Consider the following 21857-nt stretch of genomic DNA (forward strand, 5'->3'; position numbering starts at 1 on the left):
TAGATTATAAATTTAAAAATGCCTAGTCTTTATGGAAATAAAGGTGTAAGCTGTGACGAGTGACGAGCTGAGAACGCTAGGCCTAACGTCGTCCGCTAATATTGGGCACGTGTTTAGTATTTGGATATAAATCTTTCCAATACTTGACACTACAGCGCTACAAGCGGCGCTGCCGTAAAAGTACCAAGCGCGCCATTTGGTTTTGGGTCCAGTAATTTTTCGTCCAAGATAGGACGTAGCTTTATCTTGTACAATCTGCACTGCTACAATGTCTCCCGTTCCCGTTTACGAGGGGTGCCTTAAAGGGAGTGTAACCTCACTTGTTTGGTAGGGTGCGCTTAGACTATATCGAGTAGCTTCCACAAGCCTTCCTAGCGACGGGCGGCAAAGAGTTAGTTTGATCGGGTTTAAAGGTGGATGCACACATAGCCTTCGCACGCGAAATTTCGCTGGCAAATCGCGTCGCGTTGCGTGACTTAAATAGAATCAAAGTCATGGCGCATGGGCGCGTGCGCGAAAATTCGCAGGCGAAATCGCTCGTGAACCGTATGTGTGTTTGGGCCTTTACCCCCAGATTCCGAAAACGTTTATACACCCTAACTAAACTAACTCATTGCCGCCCCTCGTTAGGAAGGCTTGTGGAACCTACTCGATATAGTCTAAGCGCACCCTACCAAACAAATAGGGGTTATACTCCCTTTAAACTGTTTTTTAACTGATGTTATTCTTGAAAGAGATTAGATAATTTTATAGAAATGATGAAATAAATCACTGGAATACATGAAATATAAATTTATATTCCTAGTTGAACGTGGAAAAACAGGCCCGATTCATGTGACGGAATTTGATGTGCAAACGTCCCCCTTAGCTACAGCGTTCATAAAAGCGGCCAAAGATTTCGGTCCATCGGTGGAAGCTGTTCCTAGCCATGGTATGTCCTTAAATCATGTACGCTTCAACCAAGGACCCTATATGTTAGAAGGATATGAGGTGAGGGACGAAAAATGGCAGCGCCGTCGGTGGGTCATGCGCGATAGAGAATCCGTCTTTAGATTCCGTCAAGGACAAAACATGGAGGAAGCAACGCCAAAATTTGTCCGTGAGGGAATAGAAACAAGACGTCCTACGTTTAGAGGCTCTCTTAATATCGACGGCGCTGCCGGCGTTTTGAAAACACGGGCTGGCCGGAGGGCTACCTATCCTTCTAACATATAGGATCCTTGCGTCAACAATGACTACGAGAGTCATTCATGGTCAAAACTCGCCCAAGAGACGCCTAAACAAATAGTTTTCAAACAAGGGTTACAACAAAGGTCACACTACGAATATTCCACAAATTCATGGGGTCAAGAATGTTTATATTTAAAGCAGCTGTCGCTTTGGCTTCAGTATAATTTTACCCCCTTCTCGACCCCTCTCAGGTATTTTACATAGTTTGAACCCCGCTCATGAAGGATTTATGGCTATGCCACTGGTGACGCTACAGATAATAAGCTCTTAACATTGTACGCTATTGAATTTTTGAATGGATTTACTTAATTTCCAGAATTATTTTCCATATTAGAATGGAAATATAATACATTATAAACTCTAAAAGCAAATTAATTGTAGTAATGATTCCTTCAGTTTTCGAGACCACTTCTTTTTTCAGCTTCAATTGGAAACGGCAAAAGAAGTTCATCTGCCGTAGAGTATTTGAGGCCAGTTCTAACTTCCGAAAACCTTCATGTCGTAGTAAATGCTTTAGTGACAAAGGTAACTATGTCATTTCTCTGATTTCTAAGTATCTGGTTATGTTATTGCTAACCCAATTATTTTAAAATTTATATTATTTTGAAGACTTTATTTAAAGGAGCGGCCACCTTGAATTATTTTTGTAAACTATTTCGAAAGCATTCTTTTGACTAGCGCGCGTCTTAATGTTATTTTCTTTACGCGCGTAAAAATGTTTGAACGTTTCAAAGCTGAGAAACGCGTCGTTGCGCGCGCCAGTGGAAAACAAGCTTTACAAAATCTTTTATTTTCGATTGGAAAAGCGTCAAGTTGGTATGAAAATAGGGCCGCCTCATCCATAAGGCAGACTAGGCAAAGTGCCTAGGGCCTACGAATATTTTAGTAGACATTAGGGCCTACGATTCCATATAATAGGGCCTACGAAGGTCCGAAAAGTCGGTAAATGAGAAATTTTTGCCTAATGCCTACGGAAAGGTTAAAACGGCCCTGCGTTAAATTGCTGTTAGAGAGTTTAAGCAAATCCATTTCTATGCGTTAACGCGAACGTCTGCAACGTCCAAGAGATTGTTAGAAATGGGTTTGCTGAAACTCTCTATTCAAACTTTGTTATTTTTGTAAGAATTCTTATAAACTTTTAAGTAAAACCTGAGAAAATAATTTCCTCTTACGTTACGTGACGAGATTTCTTAAGAAAGTGATACAAGATGGCTGCTTTAGATTTACCACGATTAACGTGTTACTCTTTGCTTTTATGGAAATGTATCAACTTGTCCAAGCAAAATAACTTTTGTAGACTTTTTGTAGATTCTATTTAGGAATAATGAGGCGTTCGGTGTCGAAGTTGTCAAGTTGAACAGTAAAACTAAGCACATTGTGAAAGCCAAAAGGGAAATAATCTTGAGCGCTGGAGCCATCGGAACACCACACTTGTTACTTCTGTCCGGAATTGGCCCTAAAACGCTTCTGGATAAATATGAAGTAATTAAATTTAACCTTCGTAACAATCTAGGATTTATTTGAATCTACGATACAGCTATTCCGTTGTGTGTACCGTACAGATCTGGCCATCTGATTTAATGGCATTAAACGTCGCTAGCTGACTTGGGCTGAATGTGGTGCCTTAGGTGTTAGTTTAGCTGATTATTACATCGATCCAAGTTAAACAGCAGATGCAAAAAACTATACTTTTATCTTAGCCAAACTGTGAAGAAGTTTAATACTAATTGAAAGAAAATAAAAGACATCAATTTGGTAAAAACGGAATTTTAGAGATGCCCATCTTCACATGAATACTATATTTAAGTTTTACAAAAAAATAACCAGCTAAGTAAGCTATATCAATTGATACATTGCTAAAATATCAACCTTTTTAAAGAAGTCTAACGTTCGGTATCTACCGAATTATTTGGTTTTGAAACTGCCCAAGAATATTAAAATTTTGAAAATGCCCAGGTGCCTTTGGTGAGGGACCATTCGAATGTGGGTAAGAACCTGCAAGATCATTTGCTCATGCCGATGTACTTCAACCTAAATTCTTCCGTGTCTTGTAACGCCGCTAAAATCAAACGTTTTAAAGAGTTCTTCAACTATTTCATTAAGAAGAAAGGTAAAATACCAATTTTATATTTTAAATATTCTGTTTATAAGTATATTGATAAGCTCACATCCGTTCAGGATATTTGGCATGGAACGGAGTAGAAGCTCTTATGAGCATGAAATTGCAAGAACTGAATTCCACCAGCAATAAAGCTTCCGTGATGTTATTCAACATGGGGTCTGTCAATAAAATGTTCAGTGACATCGCTAATTACGATATGGAAGTAAGTTTTACCTTGGACGAACTGGAATCATAAGCAAAAATACCATTCTTTAAATAGCCACGCCAACCAGTGCTCCCTTGTTTTGCTGGGTTTAAAGACAATTCTATAATATAATTATTAACTTTATTGCGAGCGTCTCAAAAAGCTGGTTGTTTGCTTGACTCCGCGTAAGCGCTCTATCCCTACATTATTGTATTATCAATAGATGGGGTTGGTGCACCATTACATGAGGGAATAGGAAAATCCGCGGTATTCCACCTATTGTTTTCCTGTTAAAAACCGTGTGGAAAATCGTACTTCCATGGTTTTTTCCACCTTTAGCGGCAAAATTCAATAAAAAATAAATAATAAAAGCAGTATATTCTTCTATTCTATTCACTCTTCTTCTGGCCTTTTTTCATCTCTCCTATTTGCAATGACCAAATTAGTCACTTAATAGATGATTAATTTAGCATGAAAAGTGTTTTTTCCACTTTTTTCCGGTTTTTACCAGTTTTTCCCACATGTCCCGGCAAAAACCTGTTTTTGCCGACCCTGATTGAATATGTATTTAATGCACTACTTAGGTAATCAAACTGGTATGGTTTAAAAAAACAATTTATATTCGTTTGGGAATTTCCTCATTGGAGAGTTACATATGTTATGGAGCTTCCGGTATTTAAACCATATTATTTTTAAACGGTTCTTCATCGGATGTTCCTTGTAGCGGTTAATCATCAACGTCCTCGATAGTTGGCTTTTCAAAAGGAAGACGTAGTTCTAAAGTTATCTTTCTTGGAGTGCGTTTAATGAGCTTGTAAGAGGATCCGATGTTAAGTGAAGACGATTGTTCACATCAACATTGCATGCTTCCCTTGAAACCTTTCTAGAGTTGGACATCTGGTAGTTCCGGAAGTGCTTATTTCGAACCTCAGCCGCTGCTTCTGAAAGTTGTCCAATCGGTAATAGGCAGTTTTTTATCTCTGTGGCTCAAGGAATTATAATTTTATGCCATTTATATAATTTTACATAGAGTCCCGCTGTATCCAATGCATAAATGGCCAACTTATCGGTGTCAATTTTGTGTCCTGATGACATTGCTTCGATAGATGAGCTGAACATTTAGACCGTTAATTTCAGCAGCAAAAAACCTTCTGCTCGTATTACATCATTGGTATTACCAGGAATTCATAACGCTACTTGGAATGAATAACGGCTTCGATTCCCCGCCGTTGTGGCGGAACATAGTAGGCGAGCTTATAAGCCTTTGTTTGTCACTGAATTTTACGTCATTTAAGGCGGTATAAGCGTTTTTAGCCCCTCCCACAATGTTCCGCCACAAAATACCACAGGGGATATGGGGAGATACTCATTCCAAGTAGCGTTAAGGATTCCTGGTATTACCGAATCCAGCTTTAGGGACGTCCACTATTAGGTCTAATCTTTCCCTAAAATTTTCTTCGATGATCAATTTTCTTCGTTTATTGGAATTTTTGTCCTCTTCATGTCTGAGTTGCCATTTTCTAATTTCCAATTTGTAGGACAAATGCAATACGCTCTCAAAAAATCGTATTCTAGGATGTAATATTGATAGACCAAATTCTAAAGCTCTTGAATCAACTTCTCGTTCTGCATTATTGAAGTCTTTCGAAGTAGACCCACAAATGTACCACATCATTGTAGAGGTGGTATTAGTTGCGACATTGCATACTTTGACGTTTACCATTGTCAAAACTAAATTATGCTTCACGGTTTTAGGTTGCTCGTCATCAATTCTAGTTTCTTCCAAATTATTAATTTCGAGGCGATTAATTTGGGATTTTATATATTCAATCTCTTGTCTCGTTACATCAGCAGTTTCTTTGACAAATCTGATACGAATGGGTCTGCAAAAGATGGTGTGAGGTTCTGCCAGATAGCTTTTTTATCTGTGCCAAAAAGAGGTTTCAAAGGCACCAACGAGCTTTGAAATATATTGCTATCAGTATAATTTTTGTTTTCAAAAATTTGTTTGAACTGTGTTTGTTATGAACTATCCCATCCCCATTTACTTCTTATTTCGAAGGAATTGCAATAACTCTCGCTTAATATTTCATTGACTTCATCCAAATATTGTAACAGCTGAGAAGCCGTGTGATCTAATAGTTTTGTAAATGGATTTCAGTGCAAGTCTCCGTAACTACATAGGACTTTTGAGAGGCATATGCGTCTTTTTTCGCGTTTTGAAGTACGGAATAACAAGGAAATTTTTTTTATCACTTTTGTACCCTATTATTTCGTATTTCTTCCTGGGTAAACCTGAAAAGTTAAAATTGAATTTAAGAGTCGGATATACCGGGTGCGGCGCGCCCTTAGACCAGCTTTCGGCTTCACCGCAATACGCGCGTGTATTGTGTGTTGCTTTGAACGGATACGGTATACTCGGCAGGGCAAACACGCTGAGCCAGGCAGCTCGTTTGTCTCTGAGAGTATACCGTATAGCTCCAACAAACAAAACACGCGAGCATTGCGGTGAAGCCTAAGGCTGGTCCGAGTGGCCGCGCAGCACCTGGTATTTTAGCAGAAATTCATAAGACTTGAATAAGTAATACCTAGAGGTCGGCGTTTGAATAAGAAATCATACGATTGTTTATATTTATCCATAACCGAGAATTATTCAGAGATATTCGAAAAAAATTATTGATTTTGCATGTTAAATCGTTGTTTAATCGTATAATTTATTCGTATAATAATACTAATAACAAATATTACTAATTTTAATGATTAATTGAAATTTTTGCGGTTAATTTATTTGTTCCGCCGACCTCTAGTAATACCCAACCTGCTTCGACAAACATAGAAATAGCTTGACGAGGAGAAAATTGTTTTCTTGCTTCATGTGAATGTTTTTCAAAAGCTTTCATGTACATTGTCGCTCTCATTGGCGATGAATCAAAGTCTTTCAATACTTTGGAAGCATCTGTTTTACCACTTTCTCGTAGTTTCATTTGTGTAGCAAATGCAAGTTCTTCAGTTTCAACGGATTTTCGTAATTCTTCCTTCTTTTGCTTCGCTACATTCATCAAATGATTTCGACGGCCGACCAGCTCCAGTCTTGCCAAAGGTTTCCCGGAAACACTCGTCCTTTCTTTGAGACTTCTCATCTTCAGTATAATTTTCTTTGTTTAACAAAAGGTTTTCCAGATATTCCAGTTTTTTGTTCATATCTAGTCCTTGTTGTTCCGGCAAAATGTTGAGTAAGTGACTTCGTACCAAAAGTTTCTCACCCCTGAGAATGATGAAGACCTTGGATCTGGAAAAATTACGTCAAAATATTGTTTTTCTGTGCTAGAGAAAAATATTAAAATAAATCAAAGGCGCAAAAAAGCGCAGTCAATTATTATTTATCTACAAATTAGAAGCCCTATTTATCATACTGGTAAAACAAAATGAGATTGGAAGCCTTTGGATATTCGTGAAATATCGGAAAAAAACTTAAGTTCGCATAAGTGCACATTGAAAAGTCCTAGAAACCCCAAAAATACATGAAAATGAAGTTCTTACCTTGTTCGACAGACTAAATAATAAATGTTACTAAGATAAATTAAAATAGAACGTATTAAAATACAATGACTAGCCTCTCATCAGGTCTGGAGCTGGCGTCTAATTGAAATCTTAGACGCATAATTAATACATAAATCCATTAGTTTTTTACAACGAAAATACGAATTAATAATTATTTAAAGTACCATGTGTCAATAGTTTCTTCCCTAATGACACACAATGTCGTAGTAGTCAAGTGACTATATATTGACACAAAAAGTGTATCAATAGCTAAAAGACTTTGGCCACACTTCGAGAGTGTGTGTCAATAATCGATCCGCTATGGCCACACTTCGAGTGTGTGTCAATAGTCACTGAGCTATTGCCACACACTTTGTGTGCCAATAGCCACAGCCAAAAAAATAACTCTGTCAAGTTGTAGTCTCAACAACTATTCAATTTGGAAAATGTTTAAAATTTTGAATTTTGACCAGATATTGTGACGAAATACTCTACGTTTTGATTGAAATCCATTGTCTATTTAACCATGGTCCTACGGTGCTAATCGTTCCTTATATTTTTTATCTTTTTAAATAATTTCGGTTTAATAAAAAGTATTTAACATCATAGGAATTCGAAAATTTATTTCCCGATATTAAAAACGAATCGAAAGAAGGATTCGTGTTGATGCCTTACTGCAGTCGTCCTGCCTCTCGTGGACACATCAGCCTTAAGTCTCCTTTTCCATCCGAACCTCCATTGATCGATCCCAAGTACTTGCAGGACAAGGAAGACGTTAAATGTCTAGTTGCAGGTAGGATATTTAAAAAAAAATACCATGTACAGAAACCTTGCAGCATTTAAGCGTACCTTTAGACATTTTTCTCGTCAAAAAGTGGGCTTCGCGGTTTTGAATGAACAGTGACTATCAACGCTGCTATCACGGTTGTTTATTAGTGGGCACTTAACTTTGTTTGAACTAGCTACAGCAAGAAAAAAAATTTCCTTATTTTTTTAGTATTTGCTAATAGTCAGTTACTGGGTGGATTTTGCAATGCGACATGGTTCACTCCGTTGATTATAAGGACACCCTTGTATGATTAAATCATGATTAAATCTGAATCAAATAAAATATGTTGCTTTGTATAAAGATTATAAAAATTAAATAATGATTAAATTTTTAATCTTGATTATAAGGACATCCTGTAACAGAGACATATGATGATCTCCCCCTCGCTTTTTACTTAATAGCAAAAGCGTGTAGGCTGTAGGATGGCTGTAGAAACATGGAGGAATTTTCCAACATCACCACCTATTTAGACAAAAGCTATTAGTGAATAGACCTCGTGTATTTAACTAATCTATGCGTATTTCTCTTTAGCGGTACAGACGATATTAAAATTAGCAAAGAAAAAGCCTTTAACAGAATTGGGAGCTGAAATTCACAAACCGACGATATCTTGCCCAAGCCACGTGAAGCATTCCTTTTCTGACGCTAGTTTCATCGAATGCTGGATTCGAACGGCGGCCATTACCGCGTACCATCCAGTCGGTACATGTAGAATGGGTGAACATGACCAAGATGTCGTCGATCCTCGTTTCCGGTGAGAATATATTTCCTGACACATTTATGAATGCCCTTATGACATAAAAAGTATACAATTAAAAAGCCACCTAGAAATTCCCGAAAAATCAAGGCAATCGCGCGATTAATATAATATACCTACTTCACAGCTCAAGATAGCAGGTGATTTTATCACGTACGGTCACCGCCTCTGGGGTGCGTCAAAATTCTAAGAAGGAATTTTTCTCTTGAGAAGAGTTGTTCGTGATAATTTTTCTCTGCCTGAGAACTCGCTAAAACGCTAATTTTCAAAAAAGCGTTAACGGCGCCAGTGACACAAAACCATTGTATTAGGCCTAACGAAACTTTTGCGTAACGGTTTTCGTCTGGGAGTGTATGCCCTTAAGGGGGAAAAATGCGTCTTTGAAATAAATGTCGAACTTAGTTCACTTGGTATGGCACAGTGGCGACTTTTATGCATAGGCAGTCTCAGCAAATGCCGAGGGCCTCGCGCTTATAGGAGCCGATCAAAATGTCAAGTTCAAATTAACATAAATTTATAGATCTATGACTTAGTTTCCAGTTTGATTTATAAAATTTTTATCCAGATTTGATCAAAATTGAATAGATTAAATTAATTCTTGCATAAATATTGTAATAAATCTTGCACAAAACTTCATCAAATCTTATTGTATTACAATATTTTGGATAAAAATTCCAACAAATCGCACGGAATCAAAACCTTTCTCGATTAAAATTATTTTCGATCAAAGTTTGATTTACTAATATTTGATCTTTTCCAGATTTGATTGGATCCAATATTAATTCTATGACCAAAATTGTATTAAGTCATTGTAGTAAAGGACTTTATTATGGCCTCGCGTTTTTAGAACTTTCCATATTTGCTTAGCCTCGCAATCAATAAAGCCAATACTGACTGGGCTCCAGTGTTGGCTTCTTTGGTTAGTCTGGCTAATCTGGTAACCGACCAACCGGATTTTATTCCAGTGATCCTACCATGGAGGAGGGGAAAAACCTAAAAGAGTGAGCGGTTTACTTAAGCATCTATTAATTTCTTTTATGTTTTCAGAGTGAAAGGAATCGACGCATTGCGTGTCATAGACGCGTCAGTATTGCCAGTGATCACGCCCGGACCCCCGAATGCTTTAGTGATGGTGCTCGCTGAAAGAGGAGCTCAGTTCATCATCGAAGATCATCAACCACTAAGAGATATTTAGACGCAAAAATCGTCAATATCCAACAATCGCGATATAATTTATTTTTAATTTATTATGGAGGTCTTTTGATTCCTACGTGTTTGCAGTGTCGATGACAGCAATAGGCAAGGCAAGGCTGCAGCCAACTTGAGTTACAAAAAGGGTTCACAAATTCAAAACTAAGGAAACATCAGGAAATCACACTCCGGAAATATTAGATTTTGAAAAACATGTTTAGATTAAAGGTTTATTTAATCTTTTCTTGCTGTCTGCTTCTAGTCGGTAGCATTTTATTTGTTTTGTTTAATTTCTTAGTGCCGCAGAGTACACTCTGTTTAAAAAGTCTTCGACAGGTGAAATTTTTGCCCTCTTTTTAATTCTGCTAGAAAACTATAATAGATAGATCGATGAAACCAATTGCAACTATTATTTATTTTCCAATATCGTTCGTTATTTATCGGTTTCGTCCACCAAAAATTAATAGTTTTGGCAGCTACCGTCAAAACTCATTTTTGACAACTTTTTAAATATTGGTTCTACGGCACTGACTCACGCGTTTTTGAATTCACAATGGTCGATTCATATTAAGAAAGTGGAAAAAGTTTCCCTCTACAACCAACGGTGGAGAAGTTATCGCGTTTACAAACTTTCGTCGAAATTGGGAAACACCTAAAATGCACCAAGCGATTATTAATAACGTAACTTCGACAGCGATCCAACAACATGTTTAATTAAAGGCTGGTTTAAAATTGTGGTAACCATTATTATAAACAATTTCTAAAGCAAATAGCTTTTTAAAAGCTTTAGCGTATAAAAAAGGATATTCCTAAAACCACTTGCCAAGTTGTTCTTGGGATTTGTTTTTTTTTAAACCGGCCTTTAATTAAATATATTTTGAATGTTATTGAATCGCTGTCGAAGTTGCGTTATTAATAATCGCTTGATGCATTTTAGGTGTTTGCCAATTTCGACGAAAGTTTGTAAACGCGATAACTTCTCCACCGTTGGTTGTAGAGGGAAACTTTTTCCACTTTCTTAATATGAATCGACCATAGTGAATTCAAAAACGCGTGAGTCAGTGCCGTAGAACCAATATTTAAAAAGTTGTCAAAAATGAGTTTTGACGGTAGCTGCCAAAACTATTAATTTTTGGTGGACGAAACCGATAAATAACGAAAGATATTGGAAAATAAATAATAGTTGCAATTGGTTTCATTGATCTATCTATTATAGTTTTCTAGCAGAATTAAAAAGAGGGCAAAAATTTCACCTGTCGAAGACTTTAAACAGAGTGTACACGACGACGCATTAAGCTGTTTGAACCAAAATATAGCTAGACTCAATTTTAAGCTTACTATCTCGTCTTTGTAACAGCTACAATACTACTATAAGGAAACTATATAGGTTTACACTTGGAATGTCTAAGGCAGATTTTTACGGCCGTGATGAAGCTCGTAGAAATTGGCGTGTCTTAAAGCGGAAAACTCACGAGAAAAACTCTCGCGCCTCGCTACCCTCATTCGACGAAAACTCGTCATTAAAGGGAATATAACCTCAGGTATTTGGTGTGGAACACCAACGCTTGCAGCTCTGGCCGTTCATGCCTTTGGCTTTAAAAATGTTTGGCGCCACTGTACAGGGACATTTGAAAAATTGAAGGGGTCTTCCATAAAGATTGCTTTGCAGGTTATATTCCCTTTAAGCCTAGTCATGGTTATTATATTATTAGCTTACTTGATTATCTCTTTTATAATCATACAAATACCTGAAATTAGGTATCACTACACTTCTTTTGCGAAGAATATTATAATTCCTTCAAAATATTAAGTACGATAACAAATTGAGGTTTTTAAATCCATTGTTTTATAAGCTTATTTTCGCGGGAAGATCGCCTATTTGTTACCATGACGACGCATTCTTTTCGCGTCCAACCTCGAGCCAATGAATTTGAAATGTCGTGTTACGTCTTACATTGGACGTAGTTAAGCCCCGCCTTTTTCTCGACCCGCTTTCGTATCACCATCCCAATGGAACCTTGGACATTCCAAGTGTATACCTCTATAGTTTCCTGTTATTATACTATATACAATGCTTACGACCTGTCCGGTTACCTTAAAACCAATCCTGACGCCGCCACTGCGTGTTCATGAACAAAACTGCACTACAAGAACGAGCAAGTAATATTAGAGAGGTTATTAACGATAATTTTTACCAGCCCTCAATAGAGTATTTCCACTCTGTAGTTTTGGCCATGGCAACATTTTGAGAACGGCATTTTTTTCAATTGTAAAAAACAAAAGTGAGGTTGAATTTTCATTGAGCTGACTGGGTTCGGTTGTCGAAGAACTACATGAAGCTCCAGTTCAAAACCTTCTATGCCTTTTTAAATCTAGATGTTAAACTATCAGCTGAGATTTGCCTTTTTGGGGGTGCCCAGTAAATTATTTTTGCCTTAGAAAGATTAACTTTTAAACTGGTGCGGCGAACAATACATTAAAAACAGAGTGCTAAATGAAAAAATACCTTTTTAAGAAAACAATTTTGAGACGGTTAACTAAACAATTATAATAAATGAACCAAATAACAATTAATAAACTTTCATAGTTCGTAAATAAATTATTTGATTAGGTTTAATTTGATTTTACTTATTTTCACATAAGTTATAATTTATTTCACGATCCATAAACGGGTGGCCGAAATCACATATTCGAGGACCGATTCTGATTAATTCAGGGGCGGCAAGAGATACTGCAGCTACAGAAGAGCTACGTAACGTATACCTGCGGAGATAAATTTGCCAGAGCTTTAACAGCGGAACTTCGACCGTCACCTATATGCTAAAGTTCTTGCAGCTGCAGGCCGAGTCACTGACTCACTTCTGGAAAATCGAGACCCGTATTCGGAGACAAATTTCAAGGCCGCGGCAGCTGCAGCGCTGAACGGCGAGGCGTTGACGGCCGTTTCCATTCCTTCTTCTAGAGGAGGCAAGGGCGCGAGCCAGGCCAATGGAAAATGTACGATACATTGTGTGTTTTTTTATTAAACTTCAGGCAATGTTATTGTTACTTTATAATTACAATTTATAACTACACAAAAACCTCGTTTTTTTTTCACTGCTTCAACTTGTTTGGGTGCACGTATGCGATTATGGTAAGTCACAAGTATCTTAGTGATAAAATTATTTTAGTAAACCTATTTATGAAATTACGGTTGTAGTGCAACCGCTCAACGATGGCGTCGTAATTTTCGTCGAAACTAAACCTAGTATATATAAGGGACAAAGACAAACGATAGGTTTTATGGGTACTTTAGAATAACAAATGCAAGTGCTTTCTTATAAAAATATTCTAAAAATGTCTAAAAAGCTTTATAGAGTTTTATGGTTCTATAGAATGTCTATGGCGCACTATTACCGGGTCCGCGTGGACTCTCTTGGCCTAAATCAAGGCCCAGTATTCCTCTTTCGCCTACACCACATTTCTAGTACTGTAAGTAGTATTACGGTGCATGGGTATACAAATCCACAAGTGTCTGTTTTTCATGTCTCGAAAAAATCTACGACGGTGCCCCCCTCCCAAATATTTGTCTGGAGCCGCCCCTGGATTAATTAAAAGAAATGTGCGGTTTGGGTAGATGGTTGGTAGATCTGAATGTCTAACAAAGGTAGTTCACAGTCTTTTTCGAATTCCATGGTAACGTGTATGGATGGGTTAATTCAGTGCAAGTGGTTACGAAATTTGGAGATGAAACCTTACAGAGATTGTCATAATAAAAACGTGATTTTTAGGTAATTTCGAATTATTTGACTTTCGAGGAACCATTCATTATATTACAAATGCTATATTACGCACAAGCGAAAATGTAGAAAAGTTCATAATAAAAAGCGGCAGAAAACCCTAAACAAATTTAAAGAAATTACAAAACTTACGGCTTACTCGTACCATATGTGGTATGCTCGTACCAATAGGTCTTTGAAGATAAAATAAAGACGCGAAACCCGGTCCAAATAGATCTTCGAGTCAAAAAAATATTTTAAAATACAATATCCAAAATCTCCCATATTACCAAATCAATATATATGAAAATAGCACCAAGTTGTCAGGGTCCCATTCAACCGAAAGAATTAATTTCCGATAATTAGAAATAAGGCTAATTTTAAGAATAGCGCCCCTCCTATAAAGTACCGCGCACACCGTCTATGGGAATATGTCCTCCTGATCATGCTGAACAAAAGTGTCAATAGGCCCAAAGTCGCCAAATTAATATCTTGGCCGCTACTGACCCTCAAAAATCGAAATAACCATTGTAATTATCTATTGTTTTTCTAATAAACTTTTTGTCAGAAGTGTATGATTTGAAGAATGTAAGCTCATTTAGTAACAACGACCTTGATGATTTTGTACTCTGCTTGCTAGCCAGATTCATTAGCTGCCTGTCCCCTCTTCTTTACTAGAAATCAGGTATAAGTTGCCATTCGCGTGTTTCATCAGGGTAGGGTTCTACAGTCGAGATACGACTGGCTCGACCGTTCGTGGAATCCGTTGCCAGTCGCCTGATTGATATTCTCTTTGCAACCGTTTTTTAATTCGACGAAATGGTAGGCGAACCAGGATTTTTAAGGATTAGGATATTTTCTAGATTTAGGAATGCAACATAAAAGACTATTTATTGTCGCCTTTCTGGATCTTTTTTTAGTCTATGGTATTAAATCGTAGGTAGATGGCGATAGCATCTCCACAGAACGACGAAAAATAAAAAAACACTAACTTTGACCAGTGCTGCTAAGTTCCTCCGTTCCTCACTACGAGGCGTTATTTGTAAGTTTTAACTTCCTTCTCTCCCCAAATAGTCATACTTTCCCTTCTCCCCACCCAACTTGTATTTCGCTCGTAACATTTAATCATAGGTCGCACTTGAAAAGTTTGGTGGATCATAAACTATAAGATTTTCATTTTAATGAGATCTTGTTACACACAGCAGCCGATGGAATTCTTGGGGATTCTTTCACAGTATCTATTACAATGCGATCTTTAAAATGTATATTTGATTGAACAACCGAACTAATGATTAGTACTAGATTTTCTGAATTTCGAAGATCTGTGGGTTTTTTTTTAAAGTGTGGGAGGAAGTTTGACCAATTAATGATACCAATAAAGTAAGGTCTACAAAAGATATTTTTACTTCAGTGAGCTGATGTACCTTTTCATTACTTTTGTCAAATCGAAAAACTTGGGATCGTTGATTGCCCGGGCTAAGTCTGAAAGTCGATTTCGGAAAGTCGTGTACTCTTCATCAGCAAATTCGCAAGACTCTTTAATTTTGCGTTCAATGTCTTCCGAATATTATTTTTCCAGGAAATAAGCGATGGGCATTGTCGTCAGACTCTTCGTACCTTCTTTTTCATCCAAATACAGAATGTCCAGGGTCTTCTTTGCCGGATTGAACTTCAAGTTTCTTCCTAGGTGTCCAACGAAATTTATGAACACGATGCTGACGTGAAAATTGAAAACACCGCAATAGACCATCAACGTGTCAATTCCGACGAAATTCGTGGAAAACAAACGTGAAAGAACATTTCGTCGAACTGTTCATGCGGTACAAATTGGCGACGTACCTTTTTCCGATATATTTATAGGTAGCTCTGTGGCCAAGGAGAGTTCCTATTTCCGCTCTTGTCGGGAAAGCATTGTCTTCCATGACGACAACCGGAAAGAAAAAGTGTCGAAACTCTCCAAGATGAGGTAGCCAGGTCTGTTGTCCAACTTGAATTTGAAAACCAGGGCGCAATGTCCGCAAAAATCAGAAATGTGGAAAGTATCCGGAATGTCCGGTATGGACGCGTAATACCCGACGTCGTCGCCGTTCCAGTACATCCCAGTCGCGATGTTGAGGAATTCCCTTCTCAGGGCCGGGTAAGCACGCAACAAGTCGTCACGCAACTTGTGGGCGTTAGCGATGCACGTGCAACGGAGCGCCAGGTCGGTGAAAGTTCGTCCTTCTTCGTTTATCCTCCGTTTGAGGTCCTTCTTGTCCGAGACTTTCCCAGTTTCGTATAATTCGTAGTATTTCAGCACGGTGACGTGCAAATTGTAGGCTCTCGTGATTCTAGTCATGCAAGAATAAGCCACGCTCAGAAATTCGTTGAATTCTGAGAGACAAGAAAACGTAAAAGGACATGTAACTTCTTTCCAATAGTCCCGTCATGACAAATCAGCCATTTTAAAAATGAATTACCCTAAAAACATTGAATGCCATTAGTACTTCGGAACCAGGGGTGTTTGATATCAATGACTATTTAGAATTATGAAGATAAATTCGTTGTATTGTTTTTCGAACAGGTCTGTTATTTATATTTTAATAGAAGTAGATAATATCAGGAAATAATAAATGTATACACTTGAAATGTACAAGGAAGATTTGCATAGAAACGCGTGGTTTACAGCCAAGATTTTAATTCGCGACGAGCAAAGCTTAACTCGGCACCTAGTTGACATTAAGCTCTGTCTTTAATAAAAGTTCACTTACCTCCGGTACTCGTTTTAAACCATCTAAATACCTGATTTTAGATCAAGAAGTAAATCAGTTTCTACAAAACATTCTGTTGGAGATAATGCGATGAGGACTCTCGACCCGCAATGCATTTACCCTGATAGATTATCGGGAAACGCCTTTTTTACTAAATAACCCGATAATCATGTTATTAATGCGTATATAATAACTGCTTTATTATTGTAACTGGTCTCATTAGCTTCGCTCATTTCGGAATTACAGTTCTAACTTTAACGTTATCTTGTAACGCTGGCCGGGAGTAGTAGCTCACTCCTGTAATCCCAGGCGTCCGGGAGGCAGAGTTTGTGGATGGCCGTGTGAGGACGACCACCAATCCCCGAACGGGTGGTCGGCATACTTCCGCCACGGGTGTCCCCACCGCTGTCCCCACGTATCCCCCCGTTGGCGTGGCCGTTACACATATCTCGCCCTGATTAATCAGTTATTGAGTGCTGGTGTCTAAGGCCTTGGGTCGACACCGATGTGTGGATGTCAAAAAAAAAATCTTGTAACGCTGTATATATATATATGTAAATAAACCAGTTCTCGTAATTTTTTCCTCATCGTCATCCTTTCGGGAGCTTTGCTGTTTGCCGTTGAGCAATTACTTCAACAGGTTATGGGCCCAGAACGCTCCCACTGCGCAAGATGAAGACGAGGATACTAGTCTGACGCTGTATTACCTGGTTCTGTCACTGATCCTCGTACTGCTTCCAGTCCTCGGTATCCTGCCGAAAAGATTGACGGTATCCTTCGTCACGAAGTTGAAAAGCTAACCGGTCCTGGGAATTGGAGGTGTTCCAAGCGTCAATTAATCGATGTACTTACGATACGTCAAGTTTACGGTGTCATTACTGGGCGCATGGTTGAGCCACACGTACCTGGGTCAACAGCAACGCCCGCAGAGATGACCAAATATGACGAAAACTTGACGAAGTACAAGATCGCCTTCAGTACAGCCCGCTCAGTAATCTGGTCGTCACTAACGAAGAAAGTACAGAACATGATAATGGATTGCGACACGCCGGAGGAGATGTGGAAGCAGCTATTGGAGATCTATGAGCAGAAATCGTCCAATCGCCAGAGGAAGCTTCTCGCCACACTCATGCGAGCAACGAAGTCACCGGACGTCGACATGGCAACCCATCTGGCTCAGATGTGTTCGCTCTGGTCGGACATCCCCACGACGGCCCGCACAGAGAAAAACGTATATTTCCATGAGTGTCTCCTGGTCGCTTGTATATTTGAGTCGCTTCCGCAAGACGAGTACAAAGAGTTTGGCACGTTATGGGACACACTGCCCGAGGAAAAGCAGACTGTCGCAGAGATTGAGCGTCTTCTGATTAGTTGCGCAGCAAGGGAGAGCAATGCCCTCGAAGAATCATCGGGATTCGTAGCACGTCGGGAATCAAGACCCAGCTCAAGGCGAAATCCCAAAGGTCATTCTAAGAAGAACTTGTTAAGATGCCACAAATGTGAGAAGTCTGGTCACGTAGCTCGGGATTGCAGAGAACCTGAGACGTCTTCAACGGACGATGAATCCAAAAGTAGTAGTAAAGAAACCCAGATGTTCGGTAAAAGAATTGGTGGAGGCCTGTTTGCCAAAAGTGAGCACACTGCAAAGATGTCGTCATCGGACTGGTTCTTTGACTCTGGGGCAAAGCAACACATAACGAACGACATTAGAAATCTCACGAGGTACCAGAAGTTCAAGAAGCCGACGACGCTATGCATCGGAAACGGAACTCAAATGTCAGTCAAAGGACGTGGCAACGTGTAGATCCTATTTCAAGCCGGCAAGCGAACTGTTCAAGATGTCGTCCATAATGTTTGGTATGTCAAGAACTTTGCATGTAATGTTTTTTATTGAAATCGGCCATGAAGCGAAATGGGAACTTGGAGTTTAACACAACAGCTGCCAAGTGTGGATTGTACGATAAATCTAGAGGAAGACGCAGGAAGCTTCGTGTTCCAGGGAGAGTGGAAGATCTTTTCCGCCTGGACATTAAGGTCAAGGAACGGAGAAAGATGGTTCCTGTCTCAAAGCCCGGAAGAGAAGCAGACCTGAAAGATTCATACGAGCGTCTTGTCCGTCAAGATCGAAACTCAGTCCCAGCAATTATGAAGACACTTGGGTTCGAAGTCATCGACAGTTCCGCCGTTAAACGTTACAGGAAGAGTATGAAGCGAGAAGCCAAAGAGTCAGCCGACGAAGGTTCAGACTGCGGAGATGTGGAGTCCAGAACCGTCGATGCACGAAAAAAAAGAACCACCAGATCAGTTCGATCATCAAAGGACGAGGCTTCCATACCCGTCGCCGAAGATGATCAGTCATCGAAAGTCAGAGGTTCCAGTCCCGAGGATGACCTAGTCAAGGAGGTCATAGAGACGCCGTCCGCAGAGGTCCTGAAAGCTTCGGCTAATGACGTCAAATCTTCAAAGAAGAAGACGAAGAAGAAAAATAACGTATTTTCAGACATTCCCCAAGGTGCGCTCCTGGCGTATGAACACTCGTTTTCTGATGTCCAGAGAACCAAAGGTGCCGTTCGAGAGTGTCCCGGTACTGGGGAGAGACAGTCTGCAATCTTGGTCCGGACGTATTCAGCCATCAGTCAATCCGAGACTGCAGATGCTTAAACGTCCGTCGACAGAATCGTAGCTGGGGATCACAAGAGATGTCTCCCGGGTCGGGCCAGTTGCGCAAAGTCAGCCAAGGCAGTTGTTGGAGCTGCGAACGACGAAGTTCCAGTTCTACGAGGCAACAACGCAGGCACGATCAAGTTGATCCGAAGTCTCAAGTTTCGTCTCACAATGAACCTTGCCTCGTTACCTCAATTCCACATCGAGGGAGAATGTTGGAGATAATGCGATGAGGACTCTCGACCCGCAATGCATTTACCCTGATAGATTATCGGGAAACGCCTTTTTTGCTAAATAACCCGATGATCATGTTTTTTATTAATGCGTATATAATAACTGCTTTATTATTGTAACTGGTCTCATTAGCTTCGCTCATTTCGGAAGTACAGTTCTAACTTTAGTGTTATCTTGTAACTCTGTATATATATGTAAATAAACCAGTTCTAGTAATTTTATCCTCATCGTCATCCTTTCGGGAGCTTTGCTGTTTGCCGTTGAGCAATTACTACAACACATTCAGTCTGATAACTAATCGTGGTTTCTTAAATTTATTTTCTGGTAAGTCTATGATGTAAGCAAATAATGAAAGATAAAAATATAATCATAAGTGACATAATAACAATAAGTATATAAATTAGGAAAAATAATCAGTGCTTTTGCGCCATTTAGGTGTAGTTCTCAGCACAAAGCCCCCTTATGTCTTAATATGCCTAAATCGGTTTATACTACTGCCATGGACGATATCATACTACTCAGTTTGAGTGCAAGTCCAAGCCGAAGCTTGACGAAAATGTCAGTGTCGAAAAAGGATCAGCCATGAAATTACAAATAAAACAATAGGAAGTGTTACACTTATTATACTTATGGTATAATGGTTTTCTAAAACTATTTCAACTAAAGCAGATGAGGAATCTTTTTTACTATTATTAGCAAATTCATGGCTCATGAAAGGGGGTAGAAATAAATATCAACAGGCAGGTTTTTATCATGAAGCGGTGTAAACTAGCAGAAATGTTAATGCCGTGATATTAATTTGCAAAGGTACACTTTTGTCGCCTTAATAGCTTAACCCCTCGTGAAAACAGCGGTGCATTAAGAAATAGGCTGAGTAACTTTAAAGCCAGTGTCGGCTTGACGTAAAGTAGCTCTTTTTGCAACAGATGACGCTGGCATCAAAATCCAAACCAGATACTTAACCTCCAAGAGGTGGGACATAAAAGTATCCCTCGCGTTGATTGGCTCGTTTGTAAATTTGTCAATAACTTACATTATAGAAATTTTTAACAAAATATTTTATATGAGATATATAATATAAGTGAAAGTCCTCTAAGTAGAGTCCCTTACGAAAATGGAGGATCATAATTTGATCCAAATTTGATTTAATTTATTGGATCCAAATGTGATCAAATTGGGATCCAAATTGGATCAAGTAAGGTTAGATTTTATGAAATTTGAATGCCAATTGGATCCAATTTCGTAAATTGGGATCCAATATATATCGCAATTTGATCCAATTTCCTAAGTTGGGATCCAAACTATATCACAATTTTATACATATTGGAATCCAATGAGATTGGATCAAAGCGGGTTCCCATGAGATTTGATAAAATTGGGATCCAATGAGATTTGGAACCCGACTGAATCATTTGATATTTGGATCCGGTCGGTATCCAATGAGAATTGGATCCAGTTGGCATTCAAAGAGATTTGGATAAACGGTAATTTTGGTGCCATGAATTATAATTAAATAACCTTAACAGCAGATACTACACTTTTCACTTAGCCGTGAGAGTAACTCACAGTGTAGCACATGTGTCCATTAACCATAGCGAAAAGGACGAGAACTGGCAAACTTTGTGGAAATTTTTTTTACATACAGAACAAATTATGCCAAGAAACGGTATGAAACTATAAAGAAAAGCTAATCTTTAGACCAAAAAGCTAGGAAACCTACAAAACCTGCCAAAAGACGTCTACTTTGGCCTAAAATGAAGAAACTGACCAAAACATTGCGCGTGCATCACGTGCTCTCATTGCTCAAAACGCGGTAAACGAAAATAATTGAGGTAAATATAACAAAAATTAACAAAATCAATGAATTATATCCCCACAACTGGTTCCGCTTAGAAGGTAGATTAAATAAAACCAACAAATGTAATTGGCCAGAACCGAGTGACGTCACTGTAACTTTGGGAAGGCTAACTATTAGAGAACCGACTAGAGTGTAGAAGGCAGGGAACAGACTTAAAATAAGACGACGCGTAAACCAAAACCACCCAAACGAGGCTACCTTTTATAGCATTTTATACTAACCTTGGGCGTTACTGACTTATCCTCATGTTTCAAATCGGCGCGTGGTCCATTGCAAAAATCGTTCTATTTACATTCTGATTTCTATGCTGTAGAGTTTTATCGAAATGTTGCCAGTTGTTCGATAAATTTAACTATTGAAAAAATATATATTTACTGAGATCGATATTGTTCTGGCGGTCTCGCTAGACATAAAAAGTAGTCATCTAATCTCCTATCGCCTTCTATAATTATGTTTATACCATTGAGTTAGGAATATTTACTCTAGATTCTTTAACACTCAATTGCTATCCGCTATGGTGTCTCGGTTGGGACCAATTTCTAGAAACACTTACGGCAGCTGTAATTTATCATTATATACGGTGCCGTCATCTATTTTAGAAATAATATTTAAACCACCGGCTTAAGTTATTCTCAGTGTTTCTAACCGCTGCCGGTACATGACGACACCGTACAAGATTCCATACACGATTCGAAGAAAGTGTCCCGGCGAAATATCAATTGGATCCAAATTTGATACAA

General features: G+C 38.8%; 2 protein-coding genes across 2 annotated transcripts in view; both read left to right on the forward strand.

The window, feature by feature from the left end:
• Window positions 1-10096, forward strand: part of LOC149956202 (glucose dehydrogenase [FAD, quinone]-like) — a 31869-nt gene extending 21773 nt beyond the window's left edge. The window contains exons 5-13 of the mRNA XM_090166800.1: window positions 806-931; window positions 1652-1755; window positions 2539-2712; window positions 3187-3217; window positions 3311-3340; window positions 3409-3554; window positions 7686-7869; window positions 8437-8659; window positions 9710-10096. Coding sequence (XP_090022926.1) covers window positions 806-931; window positions 1652-1755; window positions 2539-2712; window positions 3187-3217; window positions 3311-3340; window positions 3409-3554; window positions 7686-7869; window positions 8437-8659; window positions 9710-9857 — 1166 coding nt within the window. The 3' untranslated portion in view covers window positions 9858-10096. The remainder of the gene's footprint in view (window positions 1-805; window positions 932-1651; window positions 1756-2538; window positions 2713-3186; window positions 3218-3310; window positions 3341-3408; window positions 3555-7685; window positions 7870-8436; window positions 8660-9709) is intronic.
• Window positions 10097-17394: 7298 nt separating this feature from the next.
• Window positions 17395-18165, forward strand: LOC149956203 (uncharacterized). Its single transcript, XM_090166801.1, has one exon. It carries the CDS (start codon window positions 17395-17397, stop codon window positions 18163-18165), a length of 771 nt encoding a protein of 256 aa, XP_090022927.1.
• Window positions 18166-21857: the final 3692 nt, after the last annotated feature.

This window comes from Leiobunum rupestre, chromosome 2 (assembly GCF_980474605.1).
Source record: "Leiobunum rupestre chromosome 2, qqLeiRupe1.1.hap1, whole genome shotgun sequence".
NCBI classification, from domain to species: Eukaryota; Metazoa; Arthropoda; class Arachnida; order Opiliones; family Sclerosomatidae; genus Leiobunum; species Leiobunum rupestre.

Coding starts and splice junctions, on each gene's coding strand:
- LOC149956203 (XM_090166801.1), top strand. CDS start 17,395: ATGGATTGCGACACGCCGGAGGAGATGTGGAAGCAGCTATTGGAGATC.